We start from the raw sequence: 25,764 nt of genomic DNA, 5'->3' as shown, positions 1-25,764 counted from the left end.
TGTTCTGTAAGTGGGTAACAAAGGTGTCTGTCCACGGAACCACTGAAAGGTGAGATGTTGGGCACCTGGTAGGAGTTGGTGTAGCTAGAGTGACACTTGTGACCGCTGTTGTCCTCTGCAGTAAAACTGGGCCTGGGCAGAGATTTCTGAAGTTCCTACTGGGCCTCAGAAGCAACTGCAGGGAGAGGACTCCTTTTGTTCAAACTGTAAGGTTCTGAAGTGTGGGCGAAAAATAAACCCGTTCACTAGGTCCCCTCTGAGATAAGGCAGCACAGCCTTAGAGTTCTCCACGCCCGTTTCCTGCGCTTCAGTGCTGTCAGAACAGACATTGAACCAAACACTTGGAGAGGCGCTCACATTATCTTTTTCTTTGTGGCCCTGGCACATCTGTGGTACTCAGACTACACTACAACACCCTTCTGATGCCGGGCTGCACCCATGTAGACTTTGGCTCACTCCGGGCCGAGAGCCAGGCATGGCTCCCTCTGACACTCTCTGGGGTTCCTGTGTGTAACTCACACTGGGAACTCCTGAGCAGCAGAATTCGGTCCCTGCGGAATATCCCAGGGATCCGAGCACTCCCTCGAGAGGAGTCGAGAGGCCGTCAGGTCCCTGGCCAATCTGCTGGGCGACCGCGGAGCTGGGAGCGCCGCTCTGCGCATTCTTGGACTGCTTAAAATGCCAGATCCATAAATTTGCTGTTCGAAAGCGAATGCTGCACAGTTAATTGAATGGACAAAATTCCCTTGGAAGTTATTTCTTGAGCATTTGGGGAATTTTTCAAGGATAATTTATTTAACTTTTTTTGCTGAGCTTCAAGTTTCTTAAGAAACCCTGCCAAATCGCACAATGATTTTTTAGATGTATGCAGCTGCTTCTGAGTTAACAATGGAGTTTTTCTGGGGCCATTAAAATCTGGAAGCCTAAAATTCTATTTTAAACTCTTCTCATTGTCAGTGATTAGTCTTTAAAAAAAATAGCATTAAAAATAATAAAATCGTCTTAAAGGAAGCTCATTCTAAAATTCTGACCACAAAAAAAAAAAAAAAAAAAGCAGCGTAACTTCACTGTGGGAAGTAAACAATCAGTAGTCCCTCCGAATGGAGTTACTTGATGCCAGAGGAAAAGGGAGGACTTGCAGCTCTGAGTCTGCCCACAAGGAGAGCCTGCCCATTGTCCGCTCCTCAGTGGCCCTGGAGGCGGGTGGCCTGGCCCCGTGGGACGCCCACAGGCCTCTGCCCGCCCCAGGGCATGGTGCACTAGGTTGCCCTCGCTGCTTGTCTTTTATCTGCGCTACCTGGGTGCCTTTTCCTGCAGTGTTCACTTCAGGCATGAGCAGAAAATCAGGGATAGCACAGCTCTTTGCCAGCACGAGGCCATTTGCTGTTCTTATTTTAAAAGACTGCAGTTTTAACTTTTTGATTTATAAAACTGCTTTCATTACAATTAACCTTGTGGCACAAGTTAGAAACGGAAAATGTTCAACTAAAAGCCGTAAAGCAAACAGCGTCAGTTTGAGCGGCATCTGGTAAACATGTGGCCAAGTTACCTGCCCTCTCAGGAGAGCCTGCTGGCCGTGTGGCTGGGAAGGCCACCTGGGAGGGCACAGTGCGGGGAGGAACGGCAGGACACCGTCTCCACCAGCTTCAGTTGGAAGCCTGGGCAGAGCCTCCGTCCTGCAGTGGTATCAGGTACTCCTTGGTAAAAGCATCTTAGGCGTCTTCCCATGTACCACTGCCAAAGCCTGAGAGCTGCTGGGAGGTGCGCTTGGGGGCTTAGCCCACCTAGCAGTGAGACAGAGCGTGAGGCCAGGTTTGTGAGTCTGTTTCTTTGTAACAGATTTTAATTAGAGAAGTGGAATGAGCCTTCATATAAAGAGCTCAGATCATATCAGTATATAGAGAGTAATAAATGAGATGCTGTGTTCCTTCTCTTCGGAGGGAGCCAGGCATAGCAGTTTGGGGTTTGTTTTACACACCACGCTCTGCACGGAAGAATGGAGGACTTTGCATAGACAGATCGGTTCTACCACAAGATGCCTGGTATATGACTTTTTTCCTCGAGCTGTTCCCTAGACATCTCTTTTCACACTTCTAAAGCAAAATTTTGGCCATTTTCAATAAACTGTCATTTTTTTCAAACTGCTGGGATGGAGTCATGCTCCAGAGCACATGGCCGGACTTGCCGCAGTGGGCGGGGCTGCGGCCTTGCACGTGTGTGGCGACCTGGTTGCTGTGTCTCACCCGCCAGACCCTGAGCGCCCCAGGGCAGGCACGGATGCGCTTCTGCCCTCCACTGGGGGCTGGCCCCAAGGGCAGCATTGCTCACACTGATGAGGAGGTCATTGCTGCATGAGAGTTATTTGTTGAATGAAAGGCTGAAGACAACAACTAGCATTTATCAAGTACTTTCTGTGTGTTAGACTGAGCAATCCTACCCCATCCGCATGTCTGTGAGACAGGAACTTGATGGATATGAAACTAAAGGGCAAGTTAGGTGGCTTCCCAAGGCTGTATGGTGATTCAGTGGCTAAGCGGGGACTTGAACCTATGCCCTGCCGCACTCTATGTGATAATCCCCACTCACCCCCAGGAGTGCATGCTCCTATGTCTGCACTCACAGGTCCACATTCTTGGGGAATGCACTAGGGGTTTGGGGTGCTGAGGAAGGGCACCCATTTTAGAACAGTGTTATACCCAGCTGTTTGTGCCTGGAGCTTATTTTATTTTGTTTTATTTTTAATGTCTTTAATACAGGGTCTACAGGGTCTCACTACACAGATTGGACTCATAGTGGTTCTCTTGTTTTCCATCTCCCAGGCGCTGGGATTACAGGCCTGGCCAGATGTGCCTAACGCCCCCACCGCCCGGCCAGCTCCAACATCCCTTCTGCTGCCCTGCACTGCTTCTGCAGTTCCCCTCCCTGGGGCAAGTGGCCTCCGCTCCACAGATGAGATAGCTTGGGGCAATCATGAAGTCATGGAGTTGTAAAAATTAATAAAGCCATTTTTCTTATGACCTAGTGGCCATAGTAGAGTTAGAGTGGTAAAAGCTAGCTGTAGTTGGCTGTACCTTGCCAAAAGCCAAGCACAGTACTTCTACAGTGGTAACTGGATTTATAAACTTAATTCGTTTCATGATTCTGGGGAAGACAGCCACATCTGTGTTCATGTGGGGAAGAGGGGCAAGGCCGTGTTTGTCACCTGATGCAGAGGTTGTGAATGCAAGCAAAATTTCTCTGACTGCTTCTGTCTGCAAACCAAATGCTTCTGTTTATTCATTAGCAAACAAAAGTGTTCATGACCAAGTTCGTGGCCATATGACCTTATTTACTGTTTGCCTCCGGAAATAACCTTATGCCGGTCCAAGTGTCATTAACAACTTACGGGAGAGAAAAGAAAGGCTTGCTCAGATTAAGTAACTTGTTCATGCTTGTTCAGTGACAGGGCTGGGATTAGAGCTGGGCTGGCAGAATCCAAAGCCCACCTTTTCATTTCCCCCTCTGCTGCCCCAGAGATAGCAGTGCGAGGTGGGACCGAAGTACCCTTTCCTGAATAGCCTTCCTATACGGCAGAGCGAACACGGGAAACCTTTGCCCAGAGTCAGTGCGTTGGTAACTTAGAGCCAGCTTCTACAAGGTAAGTGTCTGCATAGTAGCTAGAGCAGATGACTGTCCCTGACCCGACAGACTCTGAGCTGTAGATTGCTACCTAGGAGAAGGGCGGTTTCAGGTGTGTGTCTGAGCTCAGGCTCCTTTGGAGCCTGGGGTCAGAGGGCCTGCTGCTTGCCTCGGCCCTGCGTTTTGCGTTGTTCTTGCTGCCCTCTGCTGTGTGGTAATGAAATTGCCTGTGTTCAACCTGAAGGGATCACCCTGGCTGACTTGCTAAAAGAGGATAAGAAGAAAAGGAAGTTTCGCTGTTTTCACCAACGCAGGGCTAAAGATCACGGTAAATTACTGAGAGTGAACTTTTTCTCCTGCGGATTCTTTGCCCAACTTCTCTGGTCCGTCTTCTCTTTACGTAGCCATCGTGTGAAATGCATGTGCCCTGCAGTGTGTTTGGAAACTGCCTAGATTTAACTGCTTGATTTCTTTGAAACTAGGTCATGCTGTTTTCTTCTCGTCTTTCTCTAAAATATGTGTTTTGGCCCAGATGACCTTGTAATTTCCTTTTTGTTTGACCTGTACCTTATAAAGACGCAGCTGAACCAACTCAGAAAATTTGATTCCACGTGAATATTTGTAGACTAGAAGACAGGCTTTTAAAACACTTTTCCACAAATGATGTTTTAAAATTTAAACTGTTTAGAAATTCCAGTAATATTATTTGATTGATTTTTTCCAGGCTGCATGTTTGAAATGGCTTCTTGGTCTTCTAATCTCTGGCTGGTGTGCCCAGGACAACACCAAAACTAGTAGCGGTGGCTTCAAGAGTGAAGCTAAAAATAGATTTCTGGGATGCAAAGATTTTTGGGTACTTGCCTGTGCAAGTGAGAATATGCTTGTGTGGGAAATCATTCCGTTTCAAGCTATACCCTAAAATAACGCTGGCCACAGCCCTGATCACAGGGCCTGGCTGAGCAGGGTGCGCATGCCGGTGGCTGGCTGCCTCCCTGCTCGGGCCAGGTTACCACTGTATTTGGACAGTAACGCAAAGTTTGGCCTGGGTGTACTGGCCCGGTGAGCATAGTGCTGCTCGCAAGAAGGGCCTGCACAGTATTTGAGAAGATTGAAACTGGGGGGCACACCCCAGGGGAACAGACGACAGATTCTGCTGCTTTGGTTGTTGGTTTTATTTGAATATCTTCTGCCACACCTGGAAATGCTGAGTTCAAAGGTGACGAAAAAGTGGCCTGGGATAACCCATGAATGAGCTGACCAAGGAGGGCTCTTGTAGAGTCTCATCAGAAAGCCTGGAAGAGCACAAGAACAGAGGGATTGTGGGAGGGCGTTCAGTGCATGGCCCCTCTGCGAAGGGGAGGGGAAGAGGGGCTTAACTGAAGTCAGACAGGCATGCAGGGGCGCTGCTGCGACCTGCTGAGTGTGGCGAGGCAGGGCTGGCCTGGCCACCGTGGTTCCTGCAAGGAGGGTGAGCTTCCGCTAAGCCGGAGGTACTGTCATGAACAGAATAAGAATGGCATTAAGAACTGATTTAGGAATATAGCTCTGGGTGATTGGCAAAAACAAGACAAGTGCTTCCTGTTGCCAGATGAAATGGGACAACCTCTCCTCACCGCTTCCACCCACCCTTCTAAATGAGGACTTAGACCCTGTGACTTTTTAAGGCATCTCTGTTAGTTTCCTGAGATCTTTAGGGAGAGGAAGTAGCCTAATACTGTCACGAAACTAACTTTGCTTTGGGTAGGAGTGGGCTTTAATTGACTGCAGTACCCAGGGGCTCTCCAAAAGGACCCTGACCCTGCTGGTGAGGCGGGGCCAGGGCCCTTCTGTGGGTGTGGTGCTGCCCTCCTCAGTGGTCAGATGGAGAGAGTTGCTGTCTGAGCACAGCTACTGCTTTGGACCTGGAAGTCTTGCTCTGGCCTTGACCCACATTCTCCAAGAAGAGTCCGGCTGCCTTGTAGCAAAGAGTCTGTCTCTGTGTCCGCTCGGCGTGTGAGTACCGGCACATGCAGGTGGCTCCTGAGCGTCCCTGTGTACTTGGCATTGGGCAGGCAGGCTGCATCATGGCACTGCTGTTGCTTGGCATGAAAACACAGGGTCTTGGTTTCAGCCCCTCTGTCCACTGGGAAGGCAGCACTGTTGGCCACTTCTCCTTTGTCCAGTGACATCCCCGGCTCCTTCCTTTGAAGGGAAAAAAAGGTTTAGATTGCTGGGATTTGGAAGAAATGTTATCTCTCTGAGGTGCAGAAAATCCTGTTCTGGAGAGAAGAACAGATTTGTGAGGCTCAGCCTGTCTGTGAAGGGGGTGGCCCTGCAGGAGCCCTGGGCTCTGCTTGTCGTGCAGCAGCTTCCCTTGGCGTTCCCCTGACTGGATGACCTGAGTCTCTGGGGGCTGCCAAGACCCCTGGGAGCTGCCCTGCTCCATGCTGTGCTCCATTCCCTGCAGCAGTCAGCCTTTGGGGACCTTGCAGTCAGTTCTTCTGGGTAGGTTGGGGCAGTCCTGGCTACCTTCCTGCAGGGATTTCTGATCCCTTGTCACGTGGCTGGGCTCAGAGGATGCAAGAGAAATCCACTAGATGCTGGTAGTGAGAGCACATAGGACTTTCTGCTCTTCTCAGTTCTAGCCGGGCAGCAGCAGATGGACCTTAGCAATGGCGTAGTCCTACAGCTCATTCTGCGGGTGAGGTGGCTAAGCCCAGGTGGGAGATACTTGTTCCCGTATCATCTGCTATCACACACCAAGCTTTTCTGTATCAGCTCAAGAGTCTGACCTCAGTCACCTCTACCATTTAAGGAAGTTACTCTGGAAGTGGCATGCCTGTTAGTGGGGGACATTGTTTTGAGGCTGCCTGCTTAGACCTGAACTTAGAGCTGTTCTCTCACCTCGTTCTCTGTCTTTCTGTGCATGTGCATCTGTGTGTGTGTGTGTGTGTGTGTGTGGATTTGCCTCTGGATTCACAACCCAGTTAGGGTTGGTAGAGACTTCTGCTGCCCTTTGGAGTGATAGTAGGTAAAGAAATCTCCATAGATGATGAATTATAGTTGTTACGCTGGTCTGAGAAACAGTGTATTTTCCTTTTTAGCTTATTTTGTGTGGCATTACCCATGGCGCACCCAGGCCCAGTGATCTGTCTTACAGAGAAGCACGATCCGCAGCCTCAGAGGGCACTCTGGGTGGGGCCTGGCCCAGGGTGTCTGGACCACCGTAAGGGCCTTGGGAACTTGCCTGCAGTCTGTGGTGCCAGGCTGCTCCAGCATAGCAGCCGCCGGGCCCGCTCAGTGCCCCCACAGTCTAAGCATAGATTGCAAAGCACAGGCCCTGAGCCTTGCCAGATTTTCAGCGGGTAAATTGTAGTGCAAGTCAGCGTTATTATAGGTGACAGGTTTGTCCTGACGCCTGGCACCACCCAGACTCATTGGAAATGTTTTTTTTGTTTTTTTTTTTTTAATTTACAGAAAGTAAGAAACCACCTCAACAAAGCTCTGGAGTTCTCTGGGGTGTGTGAAGGAAAGGACTTAAGGCCTTTGTCTGTTTGCGTGGCCCCAGCGCACTTCTAAGGAGGGACTGGCATCCACAGGGCACGTGAGCAGGAAGTCTTCCTGCACCTTGGTGTGGTCTAGCCACTTGTCAGCGGCCACTGAATGACTGCTGGAAGGGACAGAAGTCACCCAGCATGGGGCGGTCAGTTAGGGGTTGGTTTTAGAAACTTGCCCTTGGGTTTCCTTTCATACAGTTTTGTAGCTCTTTTTGCTTTCATTTTTATAAACTCCCAGTGGTCACCGGTACAGCTTCATGTCTGTATTGCCCCCGTCAACCTAGTTGTCATCTGCTTGTTTTCCAAGTGTCTGGGGGCTAATAAAATGCCAGTACTAATGGGCCACAGATTTGCTTGACTTTGGAACTTTCTGGTTTGTGAAATTTTATGTATATATCAATCTTTATGCCAACACTTAGATGTATGCCAGTGTATTTGAGTATATCCCAAAACCTGAGGGCTGCATAGAGTGGTGGCAGGAGCACCGAGAGGAGCTTGGGAGAGCCCCAAGGCAGGCCGGTCAGTCCTCTCATCTGTCAGATACAAACTTCAGTCCTGTATCCTCTGAAGCCTCTTATATTACTAATAGTAGATGATTTTTAGTTCCTGACTTTTGAAAATGCAGGTAAGATCCTATTGGGAAACTCATATCAATCTACTTATATTAAAAAAGTGAATTCCCAATATAAATGAAGGGTAAAATATTTTAATTTACAAAAAAGGTCTTTGATTCTAGCTACTGGGCCTGATTTCTTCAGCACTCTGGAGAAGGAATTCCTTTCTATCTGTGGCCTTTGTTCAGGATCCGGAGGCTGGAGCAGATCCTCAGTCTTCCAGAGCCTGGCTGAGCAAAGCTTCCCTGCTCAGATTACAGGTCTATTTCCAGAGCCAGAAGAGTGGCCCAGTTCTAGCACGTTGCTTCATCCTTCCCCTTCTGCTCCTCCTCTGGCGCCCTGGTGACATCATTCTGGAATAGGCTTACTTATTATGTGTTGGTGGCTCTGCAGGTGTCAAATAATTATGGCAGGAGACTTTCTTTGCTATAAGCTGAATTAGGGAGTGGCTGATTCTTTAAGACAAAATAGATACCAACCAAGAGCTCTGACTAAAGCCAATTCAGATGGAAGAGTATTCACACGAGACCCTTCAGGGCAGTGATAGCAGTGGTCAGGGTGGCTTGGCCCTGGATAGGGTCCCTCGGCCTGCCCGAAGCTCTGGGAAAGGCTTCCCACACGCTTGTTAAAGTCCTTCACTTGTGACCTTCGTCGATTGCACACTGCTGAGGTCCTGGTTTCTGTGGCCACCCCCCATTGAGATCTGTCTACACCCCAAGGATAGGTGCTCCCCACTTTACATGTGGGGCAGTGGAGGCACAGAGAAGCCAGGTCACAGATGTGTGGGCTCAGCTGAGATCCGGCCTCACCAGGAGCCTGCGCTCAGGCACCGTACCCCGACACCTGGGGACGCAGCTCCGGAAGCGGGACCCACCTTACCTTTAGTGCAGCCTGGACCTGGGGCCAGGAAGTCTTCTGCCTCCCTCTGTCTCTGGGGAGTTGAGTTTATTTCTTGTCATTCTCCCCGTGCAATCTGAAGACCACAGGACATTTCAGTCACTAGTAACTGGCGCAGAGCCAGAAGTGCAGAGCAGCGTCCCTCCTTCCCACAGGCAGGATGTACTCCATCTGTTTCAGTCAGATCACTTGAAAAACGAAGCTTTAAGATATAAAATGCAGCAGCAGTACTAGTATCAGTGTAGACCAGACCCCCAAAGGATAAAAAGGCCACAGAGATTTAGTTTCTGCGAGTGGTCACTCTTGGATACATGTGAGTGGTTAATATTGGAATCATGAGCTGTTTAATAGTAGGGATGAACATGATTATCAAGACTGTAGAATGAGTACCACCAATTTATAAACTCGCAACTGAAGCCTGAAGAGAGACGGGCAGGTCCAGAGCCCTGTGTGCTGTGATGCCCTCAACCTGTAGTTCCCCTCGTCACTGTCACAAGCACATTCACGAATCCTGCTTGGATTTGAGGTTTCCTGCTGTGCCTGTCTTTGCTCTGTCTCTCACGGGGTGGGGGGCGTTGTGAGAGGGTTCAGCAGCAACCGGCTTCAGTGCCTGTTACAGTCCTCTGCTCACCTTGCTGGGGTCAGAGCATGGAGCAGCCCTGGAGAAAGGATAAATAGAGTCAGCACTGGAGAAGCTCGTTCCTCTCTCTCTCTTTCTCTCTCTCTCTCATCTCTCTCTCTGTCTCTCTCTGTCTCTCTCTCTGTCTCTCTCTCTCTGTGTCTGTCTCTGTCTCTGTCTCTGTCTCTTCCCCCTCACCCCCCAGGTTTGCAGTCAGTTTCTTTCCACTGAGAAAGGGAGAGAATGCTTATGCCACGAAAGTGCCAGCAGTGTGGCGTGAATCTGTAATTAGACTTTGACCTTTGCTTCTAAACCTGTGTGTAGAAGTACTTGGCCGGAGCCAACGAGGTCCCACTGAGGCGGAGTCAGTGCCAGGTGGGGGATGTCTGTGGACCTCCTTCGGGGCCCTCAGAAGGCTTTCCCCTCTGGGGCTTTGTGTTGCTAACTCTGTGACGTCTGCCTCTCACCTGAGTGTTGTCAGCCTTCAGGCAGCCTCCTGAATCAAAGCTCTTCTCGTCAGCCTGGGCTGGGCCTCAGAATGTCCCCCAGAGCTCTTCAGGCACCTCAGCCACTTTTTTAAAAATTTTATTTATTTTTTTTAATTCTTCATTTTTTCCCATAATTTTATTGAGAAACAAATAGCAATGAGACAGTTTCAAATCAAATTGGTAGGATAGTTTCAATAATTAACACATTGCATACATTCTTCCTAGTGGTTATTTGCTGTACAAGATGTGGACATGATATCCTATTTACAAACACTATTAGAATAAATCCCTCTATTCCTTAAGAGAATGTAACTATATATCTATCCTAACCACTTTGAATACACAGATACAAAATGGACATTCATCTGTATGCCCTTTTTTTGTTCAGTTCCGTTATTTGAATATTATAGGTGTGAGGTACAGGATCTCAGGATAAATCCTGAAGGGATTTCAATGACCTTATCAGACCCAAAAGCTACAACTCTTGTTGCACAGGTCCTGCTTTACCTTGGTCTTAACCATCCAGCAGAAAAATATAAAAATGAAGTATAAGAAGTAAAGCCATGCTGTTATGTTGAGCTGTAGGGGACTCAGGTCAACAATTTCTGACATTGCCAGTCAAGCGGAAGACCCATTACTACTATGGGCTACTGGACTCTCTTAGAATATTTTGCTGAGTTTACCTCAGCCACTTTTTGCAAATGAAGCTTGAGGCATCCTTGCTGAGAGAAGCCATGTCCCACAGAGAAAGACTTTCCTGTGGGATCTATAAGAATCGTCTACAATTCAAAACTCTGTGAGGAAAAAAAATACTGTAGTACATGCACTAGGGCCGTTCTTCACATCTGGGTTTCCAGCAGTCTGCTTCTCACCCCCGAGCAGAATCAGTCGTTCCTTACTCTGTAACCTGTGCCGCAGATCCCTGAGGTACCTCCTGCCCCAGTCAGAGGGAACCTGTTGGAGGGCTCTCACTCTGCCTCTCCTCCAGGCGGGTGTACTGTTAAGCTCCTCCCTGTGCTGCCACACTCCCCATGCTTCCCTCACTGCCTGGGTTCGGGCGTGTGTTTATGATGTCGCTAGAGCCAAGTCAGGAGAAGAAGAGGAGAAGAGGCCCGTGTGCTAGATCGTGGCCGGAAGGAGGCTGTCCTGGATCTGCGGATAGCTGTGGCTGCGTTTCCACATTTCTGCCACTTCTGCTCAGGATCCTGTCATGGAAAAGGAAGACTCCTGGGGCCGAGAGACTTCAGCGACGCGGGGACCACAGGCAGCGCTCCTCTTGTTTACTACTTGGCAAAACCCCTGCCCTTCTCCTCTTCTTGAAGCTCTTTTGCCTGACCCTGGGTATCAGCTGGCTTGGAAAGAATCTCCATTCTGGCTTTACCACCTCAGCAGACCGTAGGCATCAGATCCACCAGCTGGGAATAAGCAGAGCATCTACCTTTTTTTTTTTTTTTTTTTTTTTTAAGAAGACTGTGCATGGTTCCTAATAGCTCTTCTCCTGAAGTATTTCAAAAGTTATTTCTTTATAAAGTATTAGGTTTCATCGCGGATGCCCTACGTTGCTCCCCTTTGGGCTGACAGAGAGGCACTTGTAACTGAGATGTTTAGACAACTTTTGGGTGCCAGTTGGAGGTCTGGAGAATCAGCCGATGTCAGGCCCCGCGATAGGATCCAGTCTGGCGTGCAGGCCCCTTTGCTTGGGAAGCATCTGGGGCAGCAGGACTGCCTCCTGGAGGTGGGCTCTAGACTTTCCTGGCCTGCTGGGAGAAGCAGAGGCGGTGGGCACTGCCACCTCAGCTGCGCCTGTGGCTGGGCTCTCCTTGCCGGACTGCTCCGTTCCCACAGGTCTGTGTCTGGCCCACTCCCAGGGCTGCAATGCTGTCATGTGCTGAGTGAAGCCCTTTCTCCTCCCCACAGCTAGCATGCCCACCAGTGAGACTGAATCTGTGAACACGGAGAACGTGAGTGGCGAAGGCGAGACCAAGGGCTGCTGCAGAAGTCTCTGGTGAGTGTGGAGGCACTTGCTCCTCTAGTCCTCCCTTCATCTCTGGAACTCAAGGTGAGAAGACCCCAGGTGGCAGCGGGGCCCCCGGGGGCCACAGGCCTAGACACAGACAGCGGGTGGGCCCCCTCCCGACTTCCCATCCTCTGACTCCCATCGTCCTGGGCCAGGCGCCATGCTGTTATGTGTGCCTGTTCTTGCAAGGTGGGCCCTGCAGAGGTGCAGCTGGGAAGTGTGCTAGTTAACCCAGCAACCCGCTGTGTCCATTAGGTGCTGGTGGAAGAGAAGAGGCGCGGCCAAGACGGGGCCCTCGGGGTGTCGGCGGTGGGGGTAAAAGCTGAATTCTCCTTCCAGTCGGGTTTGGCCTCCATGCCTTGGAGAAAGAGCTTGAATGGCAGGGCTGCTGACCAGAATGTGCCACACTCAGGGCTTCCTTGGCCCTGAGTTAAGGAAGCCCGTCACTCCTCTGCTCACGGCGCCTCTCTTTAGGGGCCCTGCACCACCCTTCTAACCTGGATGATGCTGTCCGCTAACCCCCATTGGCTCTTTTCTAGATGATTCTGGCTGCAACAATGGGAGGACAAGAAGGACAGGATGTGGCTTTGGGGAGCCCTGCGCTGTTCTGTTTGCTTCCTGCTCGTTTTCTTTAGGCCTTATGCCTGTACAGTACAGGTGTAGATTTTCAGAGTACTTTGTCTTATTCTTGGCAGAGTTTCATAAAAGTGATGTGTAATAGCAAGAGTGTGCAAAGTTTATGAAACCAGTCAGCCTCTGTTCTCCTGTTCTGCCCTCCCTGCAACATGGTAACGTTGGCAGGGAGTGGGTTTATCTCCCCCATTTTACAGATGAGAATACTGAGGCTCAAGAAAGCATGCTGCTTTTTCATACCCAGTCTGTGTGTGACTAGTAGAACTAGGACCCCTGGTCCACTGCTCCCCTGCAACCGCAGCAGGAGATGCTTCTGCTATTGACATGAGTGGCTGAGTAACAGGGAAGAGACCCTCAGGTGTCAGTTGGGCCGGCAAGAGAAGAACTCGGGCGGCAATGCCTGTTCCCGGGGCTGGAGAGGGAATCAAGCTGAGCATCTTCACTTGCCCGGGCCCTTGCCAGTGCTGCGCCTGCCTGCCTGGCCCCGGTCACACCTTGACTTCTGTGCTGCTTTTAACCCAGCTGCCTGCTGCAGCCACGGGTCCCCGGGCTTCGGTGCATGGCTTTTCCCCCATTGCCGCAGAAGCTGAGGGGCGTGCATGCTCCAGCCTTCCCAGCGCAGCTCATAATGCTTTTTTTCTTTTCTTGCAGTCAAGCCATCTCAAAATCCAAACTCAGGTCAGTATCTGCTATTTCTTTCTTTAGCCTGGGTTTGTTTTTTCAGTTATATTATTATGGTGTAAATTCTTACTAGGACATCAAGTTGCTCCAAACTTGAGTTTTGCCCCACGGATCATAACGTTGATGCTGCGTTTTGGTCAGTCCATTGCACCTTACGGACCTGCCGCGGGGGCGCCGGCAGCGGGAACGGCTCGGTCGGATCCACAGGCCACGGGGATGGGCGGTGCTCTTCCTCTCAGCTCACCCCTCAGTCATTTTTCTATGACGGACACTTCTTGTTTCTTGTCACTTGGGGGCTATACTGCAAAGTATAAAACTCAACAACAACAAAAACAAAAATCTCCCCATGGAGGAAAGTTTGAAGAAGTTTTCTAAGGTGTTGGTACTATTCCCTTTCCTGATCTGGTTGCGGGTTACATCTTCATTTTGTAAAGCTAATTAAGCTGTATGTTTATGATGTGTGTACTTTTGCATATAAATATGACTCTTAAAGCCATTTTCCAGTGACGTACAATGCACATTGAACTAAACATTAAACCCAAAACTATAAAAATTCTAGGAGAAAATCTCTATAACTTTGGGTAAAGCAAAGGTTTCTTAAAGTCAAGCTCTTAGTCCACCAATCATAACAGAAAAATTTGCTATATTAGTTCTCATGAAGACTGTAACTTTTATCTTATTATGAAATAAAGAGATAAGCTGCAGACTTAGATAAAAAATATTTGCAAAGCATATTAGATAAAGGACTTCTATCCATAATATACAAGAAATAATGAGTAAAAATAGTGTCCGATACTAAAAAAAAAAGCCAATAGAAAAGGCAACAGAAGATTTAACAAGCATGTCACCAGAGAACAAATATGAATGGTAAATAAGCATATGAAATGGCAGTTAGTTGTTAGGAAAATACAAACAATAAAATCACAGATACTACTACATGATTGTAAGAATGGGTCAAATTTAAATACTTGAAAATACCAAGTTCTGTCACTACGCTGATCAGTGGGCATTTACATGCAATGTTGGTGGTCATTTAAACCTATTTTTTAAAAATGATAAGTTTCTTATAAAGTTTAAGCATGCTTTTGCCATATGATCCCGCAATGACACTTTTATTAAGGTATTTATATAAGAGAAATAAAGACACATGCCTGCGTACATTTTTACATGACTGTTTATAAGTTTTATTTATAATTGCTCCAAATGGAAGATAACCCAAATGTCCATTAATGGTGGGTGGGAAGAGAAATTATGGTTTATCCTATAAGGGAGTACTCCTGGCAACAGGTAGAGCTGATTCGTGTCAGAACACAGATGATGTTCAAAAGTACTTTCAGTAAGTGAAAGAAACCTGTCTCCAAAGGTAATATATCATATGATTCCATTTATCTTGACATGTTGGATGACACAAAACAATGGGAACAGAAAACAGATCAGTGGGCCGGGGAGATAGCTCAGTAGAATAAGTGCTTGCCTGGCAAGCACAAGGTCTTGAGTTTAATCCCCAGTACCGCAAAAAAAAAAAAAAAAGAAAAGAGATTAGTGGCTGTTGGGCTGGGGGTAAGATGGTAGAATTGATTACGAAGGGCTTGGAAGGAACTCTTCTGAGTAATGGAAATGTTTGTGACTGTGTATATGCCCAAAGAGTGAATTTCACTGTATGGGAATTATATTCAAACCTGACTTTTAAAAATTTAAAAGCTGTTCTAGGGCCGGCCAAATAGTTCAGCGGATTAAAGCACCTGCAAGCAGGCCCAGGGGCCGGGGGTTCGATCCCCAGGCCTGCCATGCCAGCCTCGCCCCAGATTGTGCTGAGATGGCAATTGAGCCTGGGTGTGGTGGTGCACGCCTGTAATCCCAGCTCTTGGGATGCTGTAAGCAGGCGGATCACTACGAGTCCGATCTAGTAGTGAGACCCTGGACGCTCTGTAGACCCTTCCCTAAAATACAAAAAAAATAAAGAAAAGAAAAAGAAAAGCTCTTCTGTAGTTCACTCTCACCAGAGAGCGCGGAAGTGCCTTCTTAGTCTGGCCCCTGGATCACCCTCCGATGGATTTCCGGGACCCTCCCTATGTTCCCACCCTGGAGCTACACTGTTCTTGGTTTTCGAGGTGCTGTTCCTCTGCTGCCCCCTTCGCTTGCAGTACTTGCGGCCGTGCATCTCCTCTGGCTGGAATGTCCTTCCACCTGCCTCTGGGGGAGCTCTTACTCATCTAGCCCGAGTCTCAGCTTTGCAGAGAAGCCTTCGGGGACTCTTGAAAGAGCGTGTGTGTGTTCCTTCTGGCTCCTGCACCCTGAATCTTGGTCTAGCACTTGGTGTGGATTTGTGATTATCTTTTACTACAACCCTGTGTGCTTTTTAGTGGCAGAGACGGTGGGACTGTGCCTTCTTCGTTTCCATCTGTAGATCACTGGGCACATGGTGCCCTGGAACCCTGGTCTTCTGCGAGAACAGGCCTGACTGGTTGGGTTCTCAGAACCAAGCGAGGGGCGAGATGTGGCTGCTGTATGTTTCTAGGAGATAGGATGCTGAGGACCCCTCAGTGTAAGAGATGTTCGTGCCTTCGCACTGCAGTACAGGGTAGACTGCTGTATCACACGTGGGGTCTTTTCAGACGACATCACTCTTGTGTACTGAATTAAGCCTCCCATGAGAACCTCAGCTGTGAGCTGGTGGAATCTTAGTGTCCTTGGTAGTTTTTCATGCTGGTCATTGTTTCTGTTGCTCTTTAATTAGAAACTGCACAGCAAGAGCAGTAATAAAATGTACCTTGCTTGATCCAGGTCTTGGTAAGGAGGTAGCCCAACTTTTTCTTTTCACATTTCCTGGGCTTTTTTTTTTTTTTTTTTTTAAAGCGCAGCCATGTAGCTGAATCAGCTAGGGCAGGAGGGCCACAGCTGGGATGCAGCTTGGAACGACAGGTCCCTAAAGAAAGTGCCTGTCCTGGTCCATAGGGCAGCATGGTCCTGAGAAGCTGGCTTCTCCCTGAGATCCAAGTTGCTCAAGCACATTTATCATCCCTTCCCTGTTTTCCACGAAGGGACCAAAGGCAGGAATAGTCTCCCCAATGCCATCAGGAACACAAGGTGGGCGAAGAATACTGCTTGTCTGTTTGGCTCAGCTCATTTTATTTTTATGAAAACATGACTCAATATTGGTTCTTCTCCTAAAGGTGTATTTTGAGGATTCCTAGCTAGAAAGGGCACCTGATGACTCAGTCTGAAGTCTCATGTCCTACTCAGCTCTGACAACTGCCAGGCTCCAGAGAAACTTCAGAGATTAAAGGAAAGATTGGAAGGTTCCCTAAAAAGAAAACAATGATTTTGGAGCACTTTGCTGCTCAGTAAATTCTATATGATGATTGAGATGCTGGGGGAGGGCAGAGTATGTACATACTAAGCCCTACACCGATGCCAGAGCAGACCATGTGCCATGTGGTGGTGCGTGAACTGTGTACGTGTGCGGGAACAGCTGCACATCGGCACAAGGGTCTGCGGATACCTGTATCTTCTAACCCACTTGAAGACAGTGTATGACAGATTCTGGAGTTTTTTATAGCCGTGGGAAGAAAATTGAGCATGATCAAGTCAATTTTATTTAGTCTTTTTGAAACAGAATTGCACTATACAGTTTAGGCTGGCCTTGAACTTACATTGTAGCCCATGCTGGTCTTGAACCCTCATCCTCCTGCCTCAGCCTCCCAAGTGCTGCGATTCCAGGCGTGCGCCACTAGGCGCGACATCTCAAGTTAATAGTATACTTTTAAAAAGCTGTGTGTTAAGACCAACGTAATTTATATCTTGAAGTCTGTTCATCGCTGTGCTGTTTGTTCACATCGTTCCTTCCTGACCCACCCCAACCTGTTCCTCCAGAGGGAAGGGCCAGTTATTTCTTAATAAAGTTTGTTGGACTTTCAGCTCAAGGGACTTACGTTTGCTTACCTTGCAGCCGACGCTGGCGTCGCTGGAACCGATTCAGCCGTAGGAGATGCAGGGCTGCTGTGAAGTCGGTCACGTTTTACTGGCTGGTTATTGTCCTGGTGTTCCTCAACACATTAACCATTTCCTCTGAGCACTACAATCAGCCCGACTGGTTGACGCAGATTCAAGGTAGGAGCCAAAGCCTTTCATTCCCTGCTAGAGAGTCCTGTGGCAAGCTGCTCTTTAGTATAACTTGAGGTGTGTAGAGGGGAGAATCAGAAGGTTGTGAGCAGGGACTACCTGGAAGGTGGTGGAGCCGTCCACACTCAGGTGAGCCCTGGAGCAGGGCTCTGTGGTAAACAAATGCCAAGAATCTTACTGCCCTGACCCTGAGACATCGTAAGGTTGCCGAGTCTTACAAGGACCACCTCCCTACCCACTGGAAGCTCTGTCTTCCCTTTCATTTTGGTTCCTTTGCTTTGATGGCTCAGAAATGTGATGTGGGGAGTTGTCCCCAGAGATAGCTCGTTTTGGGTTTGACAGTTTCGAGCTCCTGGGAAGTCTTTTTCTTACATGTGTTTTCTTTACCTCTTGAGCCTACTGGTATTTTTTGCCTGCTATTAAAAATAACATCAAATAGGACTGGCCAGTTAGGTCAGCAGACTAAAGCGCCTGCTTAGGCAGGCACAGGGACCAGGGTTCAATCCCAGGCACCACATGCCAGGCTGGCCCCACCCCAGGGTGTTCTAAGATGCCTGGACATGGTGGCACAGGCCTGTAATCCCAGCACTTGGGAGGCTGAAAACAGGAGGATCACTACGACTCCAATCTGTATAGTGAGACCCTGTAGACCCTGTATTAAGCAAATAAATAACATTGATAAGTGACCATATGCTCGTGTACTAAGCAGACCAGGAAGGGGTGTGTGTGTGTGTGTGTGTGTGTGTGTGTGTGTGTGTGTTGTGTGAATGATTGAAAGAAAAATATGTATATAATATGATGATCTGAGCATAGAGTTAGAGGTTTTTAGTGTTAGGAATCTCCCAAGATTGCATGATAAAATACCCATTTTACAGCCAATGAAACTGAGCTCAGGGAAATCAAATAACTGCACTAGATTTACACAACGAGGTAGTGGCAGTATGAGAGCCAGGACCTGACAGAGAAACAGACCATTCGCGTCAGTGCCCTATTTCTGTCATGGACGCGGTGGTGAAGAAAGGGACAGGCCATTGAGTATTTCCTGTGGGGACAGGTGGGACAGAAATGCCAAAAGAAAAGAGCAGCTGAGCACCCTGCACCGAGATCCTCAGGGCGGGCGCCCTTCTCTTCCAGATATTGCCAACAAAGTCCTCCTGGCCCTGTTCACCTGTGAGATGCTGATAAAAATGTACAGCTTGGGTCTCCAGGCGTATTTCGTGTCCCTTTTCAATCGGTTTGACTGCTTTGTGGTATGCGGCGGGATCACCGAGACCATTTTAGTGGAACTGGAGATCATGTCTCCGCTGGGCATTTCTGTGTTCCGCTGTGTACGCCTCTTGCGAATCTTCAAAGTGACCAGGTAAGGGGGGCGCGAGCCTGCCACAGGCGTGCTGGGGCAGGAGGTCCTGCGGCCTGCACGGGGGCTCTGGACCCACCCCATCCTCTTGACTTGCAGGCACTGGGCTTCTCTGAGCAACTTGGTGGCGTCCTTGTTAAACTCCATGAAGTCTATTGCTTCCCTCCTGCTTTTGCTTTTTCTCTTCATTATCATCTTTTCCTTGCTTGGGATGCAGCTGTTTGGTGGCAAGTTTAATTTCGATGAGACACAAACCAAGCGAAGTACCTTCGACAACTTTCCTCAAGCACTCCTGACGGTGTTCCAGGTGAGTCCTTTCCCGCTCAGGAGCGTGTGCTCTGGGGGGCAGCTGAGCGCCCCGCCTTCTCCACATACAGCTCAGGAAGACAGACAGGATGATTTCATTTTTGTTAATAATCTCTGCTTCGTCATACTTTGGTAAATCTTGCATTGTGTAAGTTAATTTGTCTTGCATCCTCCTAGCTGTGTAATGTGACTTAATTTTTAAGAGCACTAGCTTTATTAAAAAATAGTAGACCAAAAAGTTTTGATTTTGTAAAGCTTCTATGAAATAGATTCTAAAATCCTTTTTTTTTTTTTTTTTTTTTGTATTTAGGACAGGGTGTACAGGGTCTCACTGCATAGATCAGACTGGTAGTGATCCTCCTGTTTACAGCCTCCCAAGTGCTCAGATTACAGGCTCGCACCTCCATGCTCAGTCTCAATCACTGGCTCAGCCTGCCATGGGGGTGGGTCCAGCATGGCAGGCTCGGAATCCAACTCCCAGCCCCTGTGTCTGCCTAAGCAGACGTTTTAATCCACTGAACTATTTGGCTGGCCCTCTAAAATCCTGTAAAACCCTCTTGATCTTTCCTTTTTTTTTTTTTTTTGTCTTTCTGAGACAGGATCTCATTGTGCAGTTCAGGCTGCCTTGAGCTCACTTTGTACCCCACACTAGTCTCAAACTTGCAACAATCCTCCTGCCTCTCTCTCCTAGTGCTGGGATTATAAGTGTGCACAACGACACCCGGCACTAATTTTTTTTTTTTTAATAACAGTTGACAATTCTAGTCGTGATAGATTTATGCAAAGACATGAATTGGAGAGCTGGGATGTTTCTGGGTGTACTCAATGGGGTCGAGTGGGAAGAGGTGTCCCAGCCCTCTGCCTGGGGTGTCCTCCTGCTCAAGGTGGTGAGGACGCACAGACTCAAGGCAGCTGCTCTGTTGGGGCCCCTGTGGGTGCTGAACTGGGAGGCACCAGGCGTTCAGATGGCTCCTTCTGGGGCTCCGAGAGCAGCTCACTCTCCATCTTTTGATTCTGAGCTGCGCAGGCTTTGCATGTGTAAGGGCAGGGAATGCCTGAGCCCTGCTGCAGAGGTGGGGTGTGGTGGAAGGGACAGGGGACCTGTGGATCCTGTGGGGGCTCTTTCTGTGCCCATTTCCATCACCTTAGATGAGCCACTTGCCCTTTTCTGAAGAAACTGACTAGAAGAGAGGATCCGTAAGCGTCTTTCTTTTGTGGTCACTTGAAGTGGTTAGAATTACTGCTGTAGACCCTGGCTTTGTTTTTGGATTATGCTTAAAATTTGGTTCCCAGTCAGTCATTTGTTTTTCTGATTTATTTCAGAAATGTGTTTCTTTTTGCCCCTCCCTTTTTATAATGCATATATATGGCACAAGATGTAAGGGTCAGCGAAAGAATATGAACCTTCTCTGGAGGTGGGCATACATGTATGTGAAGTCCTAGAGCGATACACGATGGTGCTGTGCTCTCTACAGAGGGGACAAAAACCGGGCTAGGGTGTAGTAAAAGAATGCCTAAGGCTCCTGTGTGAAGATGTTTTTTTCCACTAGAAAAATCAACTCATCTATTTATGTAATTTAAAATAATGTTTTGAAAATTCTGTAGGGTAGCAGCGGATTTATTTATTTAGCCCAAGCTGGGCTGTGAGGGGTAACCTAAACCAGGCCTAGGTAGCCACTGAGGGGCTGCGGCAGAGCAGCGTGAGTTGTGCGCCTGCCCGCTGTCTGACAGCAGCTCTGGCCTCTTAGATCCTGACAGGTGAAGACTGGAACGCTGTGATGTACGATGGCATCATGGCATATGGAGGCCCGTCCTCTTCAGGGATGATCGTCTGCATCTACTTCATCATTCTCTTCATTTGTGGTAACTGTATCCTTCAGAACAACCAGGATTTTGCTATTGGTGTCGTTGCCTTGGCTTTCCCCGCTGATCTCCCCTGTGGTCATGGTGATGGTAGCTGTGGTGGGACAGGAGCATCTTTCCCTCAAGAGCTCAGTGTGTGTTTCCCTTCCATGGGGCTGCGCTATGTGCAGCATAGCAGAAGCCTAGACCCAGCAGGGCTTTGGGAGATTCAAACTGGCAGTGGGAGACGACATGTGCAGGCCAGGTATTCCATTCGGTGCCACATCTCCTATATAAGGAGGACAGATGGTCCATGGAATGCCTTAGGGCAAAGCCAGGGGATCCTTGGAAGGTCGAGACTGCCTCTCTGTCATCTAACGACACTTGATGGCCAGTAAGGAGATGTCTTCAATGGACTGATGTACAGCCCGCTGAAGCTAATCTTCCTTTGCTGACTCGTTCATCCTTGGGTCCCAAGCACCTGCCATCTAACTTCTGTGTCATGCTCTGTAACTTTTCTCTAACTTATATTCTTCTTCCCTACTGAGGGCACTCTTTAATTCCAGACCTCTGCACTTGGCCTTCGGGTCTGTTTATTTACCTTGATTAGATTTTTCATGATCCTGTAATCTTTGGTTTTATTTATCTTATCTCTAGGACCTAGAATGCAGGTCTTCCATTCCTAGCACAAGATTTGCTATACAGAGTTCCTTAATAAGGGCTGGGGAGATAGCTCAGTGACATAAGCACCTGCCTGGCAAGGGCAAGGTCCTGAGTTCAATCCCCAGTGCCAAAAAAAAAAAGAGAGAGAGAGAGAGAGAGATCCTTAATAACTGTGGTGAATGAATAGTTCTTGAAACATATGAATACTCTCTCTTTTTACCTTTCCCATTTAAAGAGTCCTAATCTGGATTCTTCTCCTAAAGAGTCTCAGATTCTTGTAGCTATTTTCCCTATAATCTTCTTTGATGGATTTTCTTGAGTATGGAAAGCCTAGTACAAAGGTGTTCTATTGTCTCCAAGATCGATGTCTTACGCCCTGAGATTTCTATGAAAACCCACATCTTGGCAAGTATGGATTCTGCTAATACCTTGACTGGATTCTAGTTGAGTCAATTCCAATTCCGTGGGAAGCCACCTCTTCCATCTCATGCCTCTGAGCTTCACCAGGCTTTTCTCCCATCACCAGCTGCCCTCCATCTCCAGCACTAGATGAGTGCTGCTTGAGTCATGACCTTCCTTGTCATGGTCATATTTCTTAGTATGGGACAGGGCCCTGCACACAGTTGGATTTTGGTGAGTGTTTGTTAACTAAATGGTCAAGATTTTCTTTTCCTGCTCTACTCCTGATTAACCCTTCAGGCTGCAAACTTGAGTCTGAAGAGAAGTATTCCCTGGCTACTTATCTCTAGCTCCACATTGAATTTGTTTGTAGTGCTTGTCACTCTTTGAGATGCTTGAAGAGTTGTTTGTACTCTTTGTCCCCATTCTGGAAATAGAAGCCCCATTCTGTCATGTTTCCTTCCATGGCCTGTGTACCTAGAGCAGGGCCTGGCACATCAGAGCTGCTTCGTAGATCTTTTCTAGTGGATTCCAGACCACCTAGAGATTGAGGATGATCTGGACAGTGCCCCTGAAGGCACAGGATGGGATCCTGCTCTCAGAATCTATCTCTTGCAAGCTTATAAGACTTATCTCTGGTTTATTAGTCCATGATTTCTTTCCACGCCCAAAAGGAGTTTAGTGTCATTGTAAGGCTCATGTGGTGGTTATTTCTTTACTGAGGGGTATGCTTGGCACAGCTATTCTTATCCCTGACTCTGGCCTAAGCCACCATTACCCCATGCCCAACAGAAGAGTACTAAAGAGTGACCAAACCCAGCCCAGGGCAAGTTGCTTCCTTCAGCTCAACTCATTGGAGATCCAGTTAAACATTACCACAGCGTACCAAAGGCATTTCGAAAGTCTTCATGTCATTTACTCAGGTTTCTGTGCTCCTTAAAGTCTTGAATAGAATTAGTCAAGAGTAATGTCCCCCCTCCCCACAGAGCTCACCCTCACTCTCTTGTTAGGTTATGTTGGTCTGTCTGTTTAGCATCCCAGCAGAGATTTCGTACTGCTTGGGCTCTTCGCAGCACTTGTCTCTGGAATTCTGGGCTGCCATGATTTTTGCTTGTCTAGCAGAGAAAAGATTCATCGGGGCATGAGGTTTTCCCAGTTCTTTTCCTCTGATCCCTGTGTATTTTAAAATTTTTCTTAGCGGCTGTTGCATAAGGAACAATCATCTCTGGTTTGAGAACCTTGCCCAGAATACTTTAAATTTTTTTTTAAAAAAATCATATGTCATAGTGATGATCAAAGAAACCTGAAAACGTGTTCACTTAGCCCGTCACTATTTGTAAAAATAATTTCAGCCGTAATAATGGAAGATCTAGCCACAGCGGGATTATTCAGAAGATAGCGCCGTCTCACAGGAGTTCTCTTCAGTGGATGTTTGTAAAGACATGAATGAGTTCTTTACAGACTTGGAAGGCCATTTAGGAAGAGAAAGTCTCTTACTGTCTTATGTGACAGGATCATCATTTGAATAATGTGTGGCCTTTGAGGAAGTCTGGCTTGAAAAGCACTCCCCTGAATACGTATGTCGTGCTGTGTGTCTTAAAAGAAGCAAAGTAGACACAGGGTGCTTTTTAATTGTATCATGTGTGTGTTATAGGTTACTTTATACAGTGTCTGTCAGCTGTAGATTTATAGAGATGGATGGAAACACATTGGCAAAGAAATTGTGAAGTTGATAGGTTTTCTGTGACCCTTAATCTTCCCCCTTTTCAGATTTACACAGATTTCTAGGTGCAGTGTTGTGTTGTGTTTCAAAGCAGGGATTTAATCTTCTAGTTTTACCAAGCAAGTGTAACGCCAAGGACACTCGCCTCCCACCAGCCTCCCGGAACACAGAGGGGTGTGACATTTCCATTGTGATCGTCTGAACTCACAGTTACAGAGGTGTTGCTCCCTTAAAGTTTTTAAACTAGATATCCTACTAAATGTCTTCTTGGCCATTGCTGTTGACAACTTGGCTGATGCTGAAAGTTTGAACACTGCCCAAAAAGAGGAAGCTGAAGAAAAAGAGAGGAAAAAGATTGCCAGGTAACCTTATTTCACCTGCAGTGTTTTCCCAGGGGTGCAGACAGAGCCCAGCTGCCTGGGAGACCTGGTGGTCTCCAGAGGGCTTCTCAGGACTGCAGTCTCGTGTTGCTGCTTTGCAGTGATTGTGGGGGACCACGTGGTACAGACCAAAGGGGAAGGGATCTTGGGCCGAAGCCAGGCCCTTGGCTCTCAGCCCCATACCCGAGAATGGGAGAGACACGTCCTCGTGCTTAACGAATCACTGCAGTTAATTTTGGTGTCATAAAATAAATGATGCATTCAATGCTGATTAGCTCTGGGATGAGAATTTTAATAAGACGATCTGTGTAATGAAGACTGCATTGCATTAGATGAACAGGAAGTTCTGAGTGTGGCTTGTGCTGCGCTCTTGCTGTTGGTGCTGTTTCCAATTAAATTCTGTCCTGCGTTGGGGCTCTGCTGATTCAGAATCAGATCAGCACTTTTACGCGTAGCTATATGGTGACTTGGTTTTTCTATTTTCTCTTCTCTGTAGAAAAGAGAGCCTAGAAAATAAAAAGAACAACAAACCAGAGGTCAACCAAATAGCCAACAGTGACAACAAGGTATCTCTTCTAAAATAACTTATGTGTTTCAGAGTGATTCTGTTGGTGTCTCCATAGATATACCACTTATGTCGTGGAAGTGACTTGTTCCTAATATTTTAGTAGAGAAAGCAGAGCATGTCATATAGATACTGGCTTCCTGGGGGAGATTCTAATTGAATTTCATACAGCGAGCTGGCTGTTAACCATCATCTTACCAGAGAGCCAAGATGATAAATATTTGACCAGTTTACCCATTTAATTTTATTTTGCTGGAATTGTGTGGTCAGACCTGACCTGTGGTCAAGATCATATTATCATCTTCTGAGTGGTATTAAAAATCAAAATTTTTTGTAGATGTCTGTTCCAGAGGTAACCCCAGGATCAAGTGGCCCGGGAAGCCTCAGGGTACCCTGTCAAGCTCTGTCTCTATCACTGTCTTGTCGCTGAAGACACAATCCCTGCACCCACAACTTAAAGGAACAGAGTTTATTTTGGCTCATGGTCCCAGACCCCTCAGTCTGATACAGCCCAGAAGCAAAGAGAGCAGGGAGGAGCCAGGGAGTAAGTGACGCCCTACTGGGCAGGACTCCAGTGAGCCGCCTCTTCTGACCAGCTCCACCTCCTCACAGGGTACTCAGCTACTAAACTCATTCATGGCTGAACCTACTGATGAGTAAAGCGCCCCAGGAGCCAATCACCTTCTAGAAGTCCTGCCTCTCAACATCCTGGTCTAGCGTAGAGGCAGTGAACCTACAGCTTGCATGCCACACGGGGCTACCTGTATCATTCAGGCCTCTAAACTATTGTCCGTCACTGCTCTAGGGGGATGTGCTAGGTCTAAATTATGACAGACTCCATCCCACTTAGGGTGGTGTTACATTCGTTTCTTTCGCCGTTGAGTTAATACAGACTTGAGTGGTGATCCCGTGTCAGAACCTGGGATGTTAGGAATGAAGATCAATGTGGCCCCTTCCTCCGTGGAGTTCACAGTGTAGTAGGAAGGCGAGAATCTTCACGCGGTTATCGTGTAGTGTGTGCCACTGCCCTGGGACAGCAAGAGAGCAGAGCAGTGGACTGTGCCTGTATAACTGTGTCTGTGTTGTATCTCCTGTTGCCCTTGGGCCTTCGGTCTTAAGCAGAGCCACCATCTGCCTGTGCCTGTGTGCCCGTGCGCGCGCACACACACACACACACACACACACCCACCCCTCTCTAAAGTTCACATAAGTCAGCCGCTCCCCCCTCCAAAGCTGTCTCTCTTGCTCTAGGTTACAATTGATGATTATCGAGAGGAGGAGGAAGATAAGGACCCTTATCCACC

General features: G+C 47.9%; 1 protein-coding gene across 1 annotated transcript in view; it reads left to right on the top strand.

Moving 5' to 3' along the window:
* Cacna1d (calcium voltage-gated channel subunit alpha1 D) overlaps positions 1–25,764 on the top strand; it is a 342,405-nt gene that overhangs the window by 244,294 nt on the left and 72,347 nt on the right. Inside the window, exons 10-19 of the mRNA XM_004631686.2 lie at positions 11,690–11,777; positions 12,045–12,104; positions 13,074–13,100; positions 17,053–17,213; positions 18,360–18,585; positions 18,682–18,889; positions 20,637–20,757; positions 23,763–23,877; positions 24,392–24,461; positions 25,712–25,764. Of these exons, the coding sequence (XP_004631743.1) occupies positions 11,690–11,777; positions 12,045–12,104; positions 13,074–13,100; positions 17,053–17,213; positions 18,360–18,585; positions 18,682–18,889; positions 20,637–20,757; positions 23,763–23,877; positions 24,392–24,461; positions 25,712–25,764 (1,129 nt within the window). The remainder of the gene's footprint in view (positions 1–11,689; positions 11,778–12,044; positions 12,105–13,073; positions 13,101–17,052; positions 17,214–18,359; positions 18,586–18,681; positions 18,890–20,636; positions 20,758–23,762; positions 23,878–24,391; positions 24,462–25,711) is intronic.

This window comes from Octodon degus, unplaced genomic scaffold (assembly GCF_000260255.1).
Source record: "Octodon degus isolate 3935 unplaced genomic scaffold, OctDeg1.0 scaffold00043, whole genome shotgun sequence".
NCBI lineage: Eukaryota > Metazoa > Chordata > Mammalia > Rodentia > Octodontidae > Octodon > Octodon degus.
This window is presented reverse-complemented; position numbering and strand designations above follow the sequence as displayed.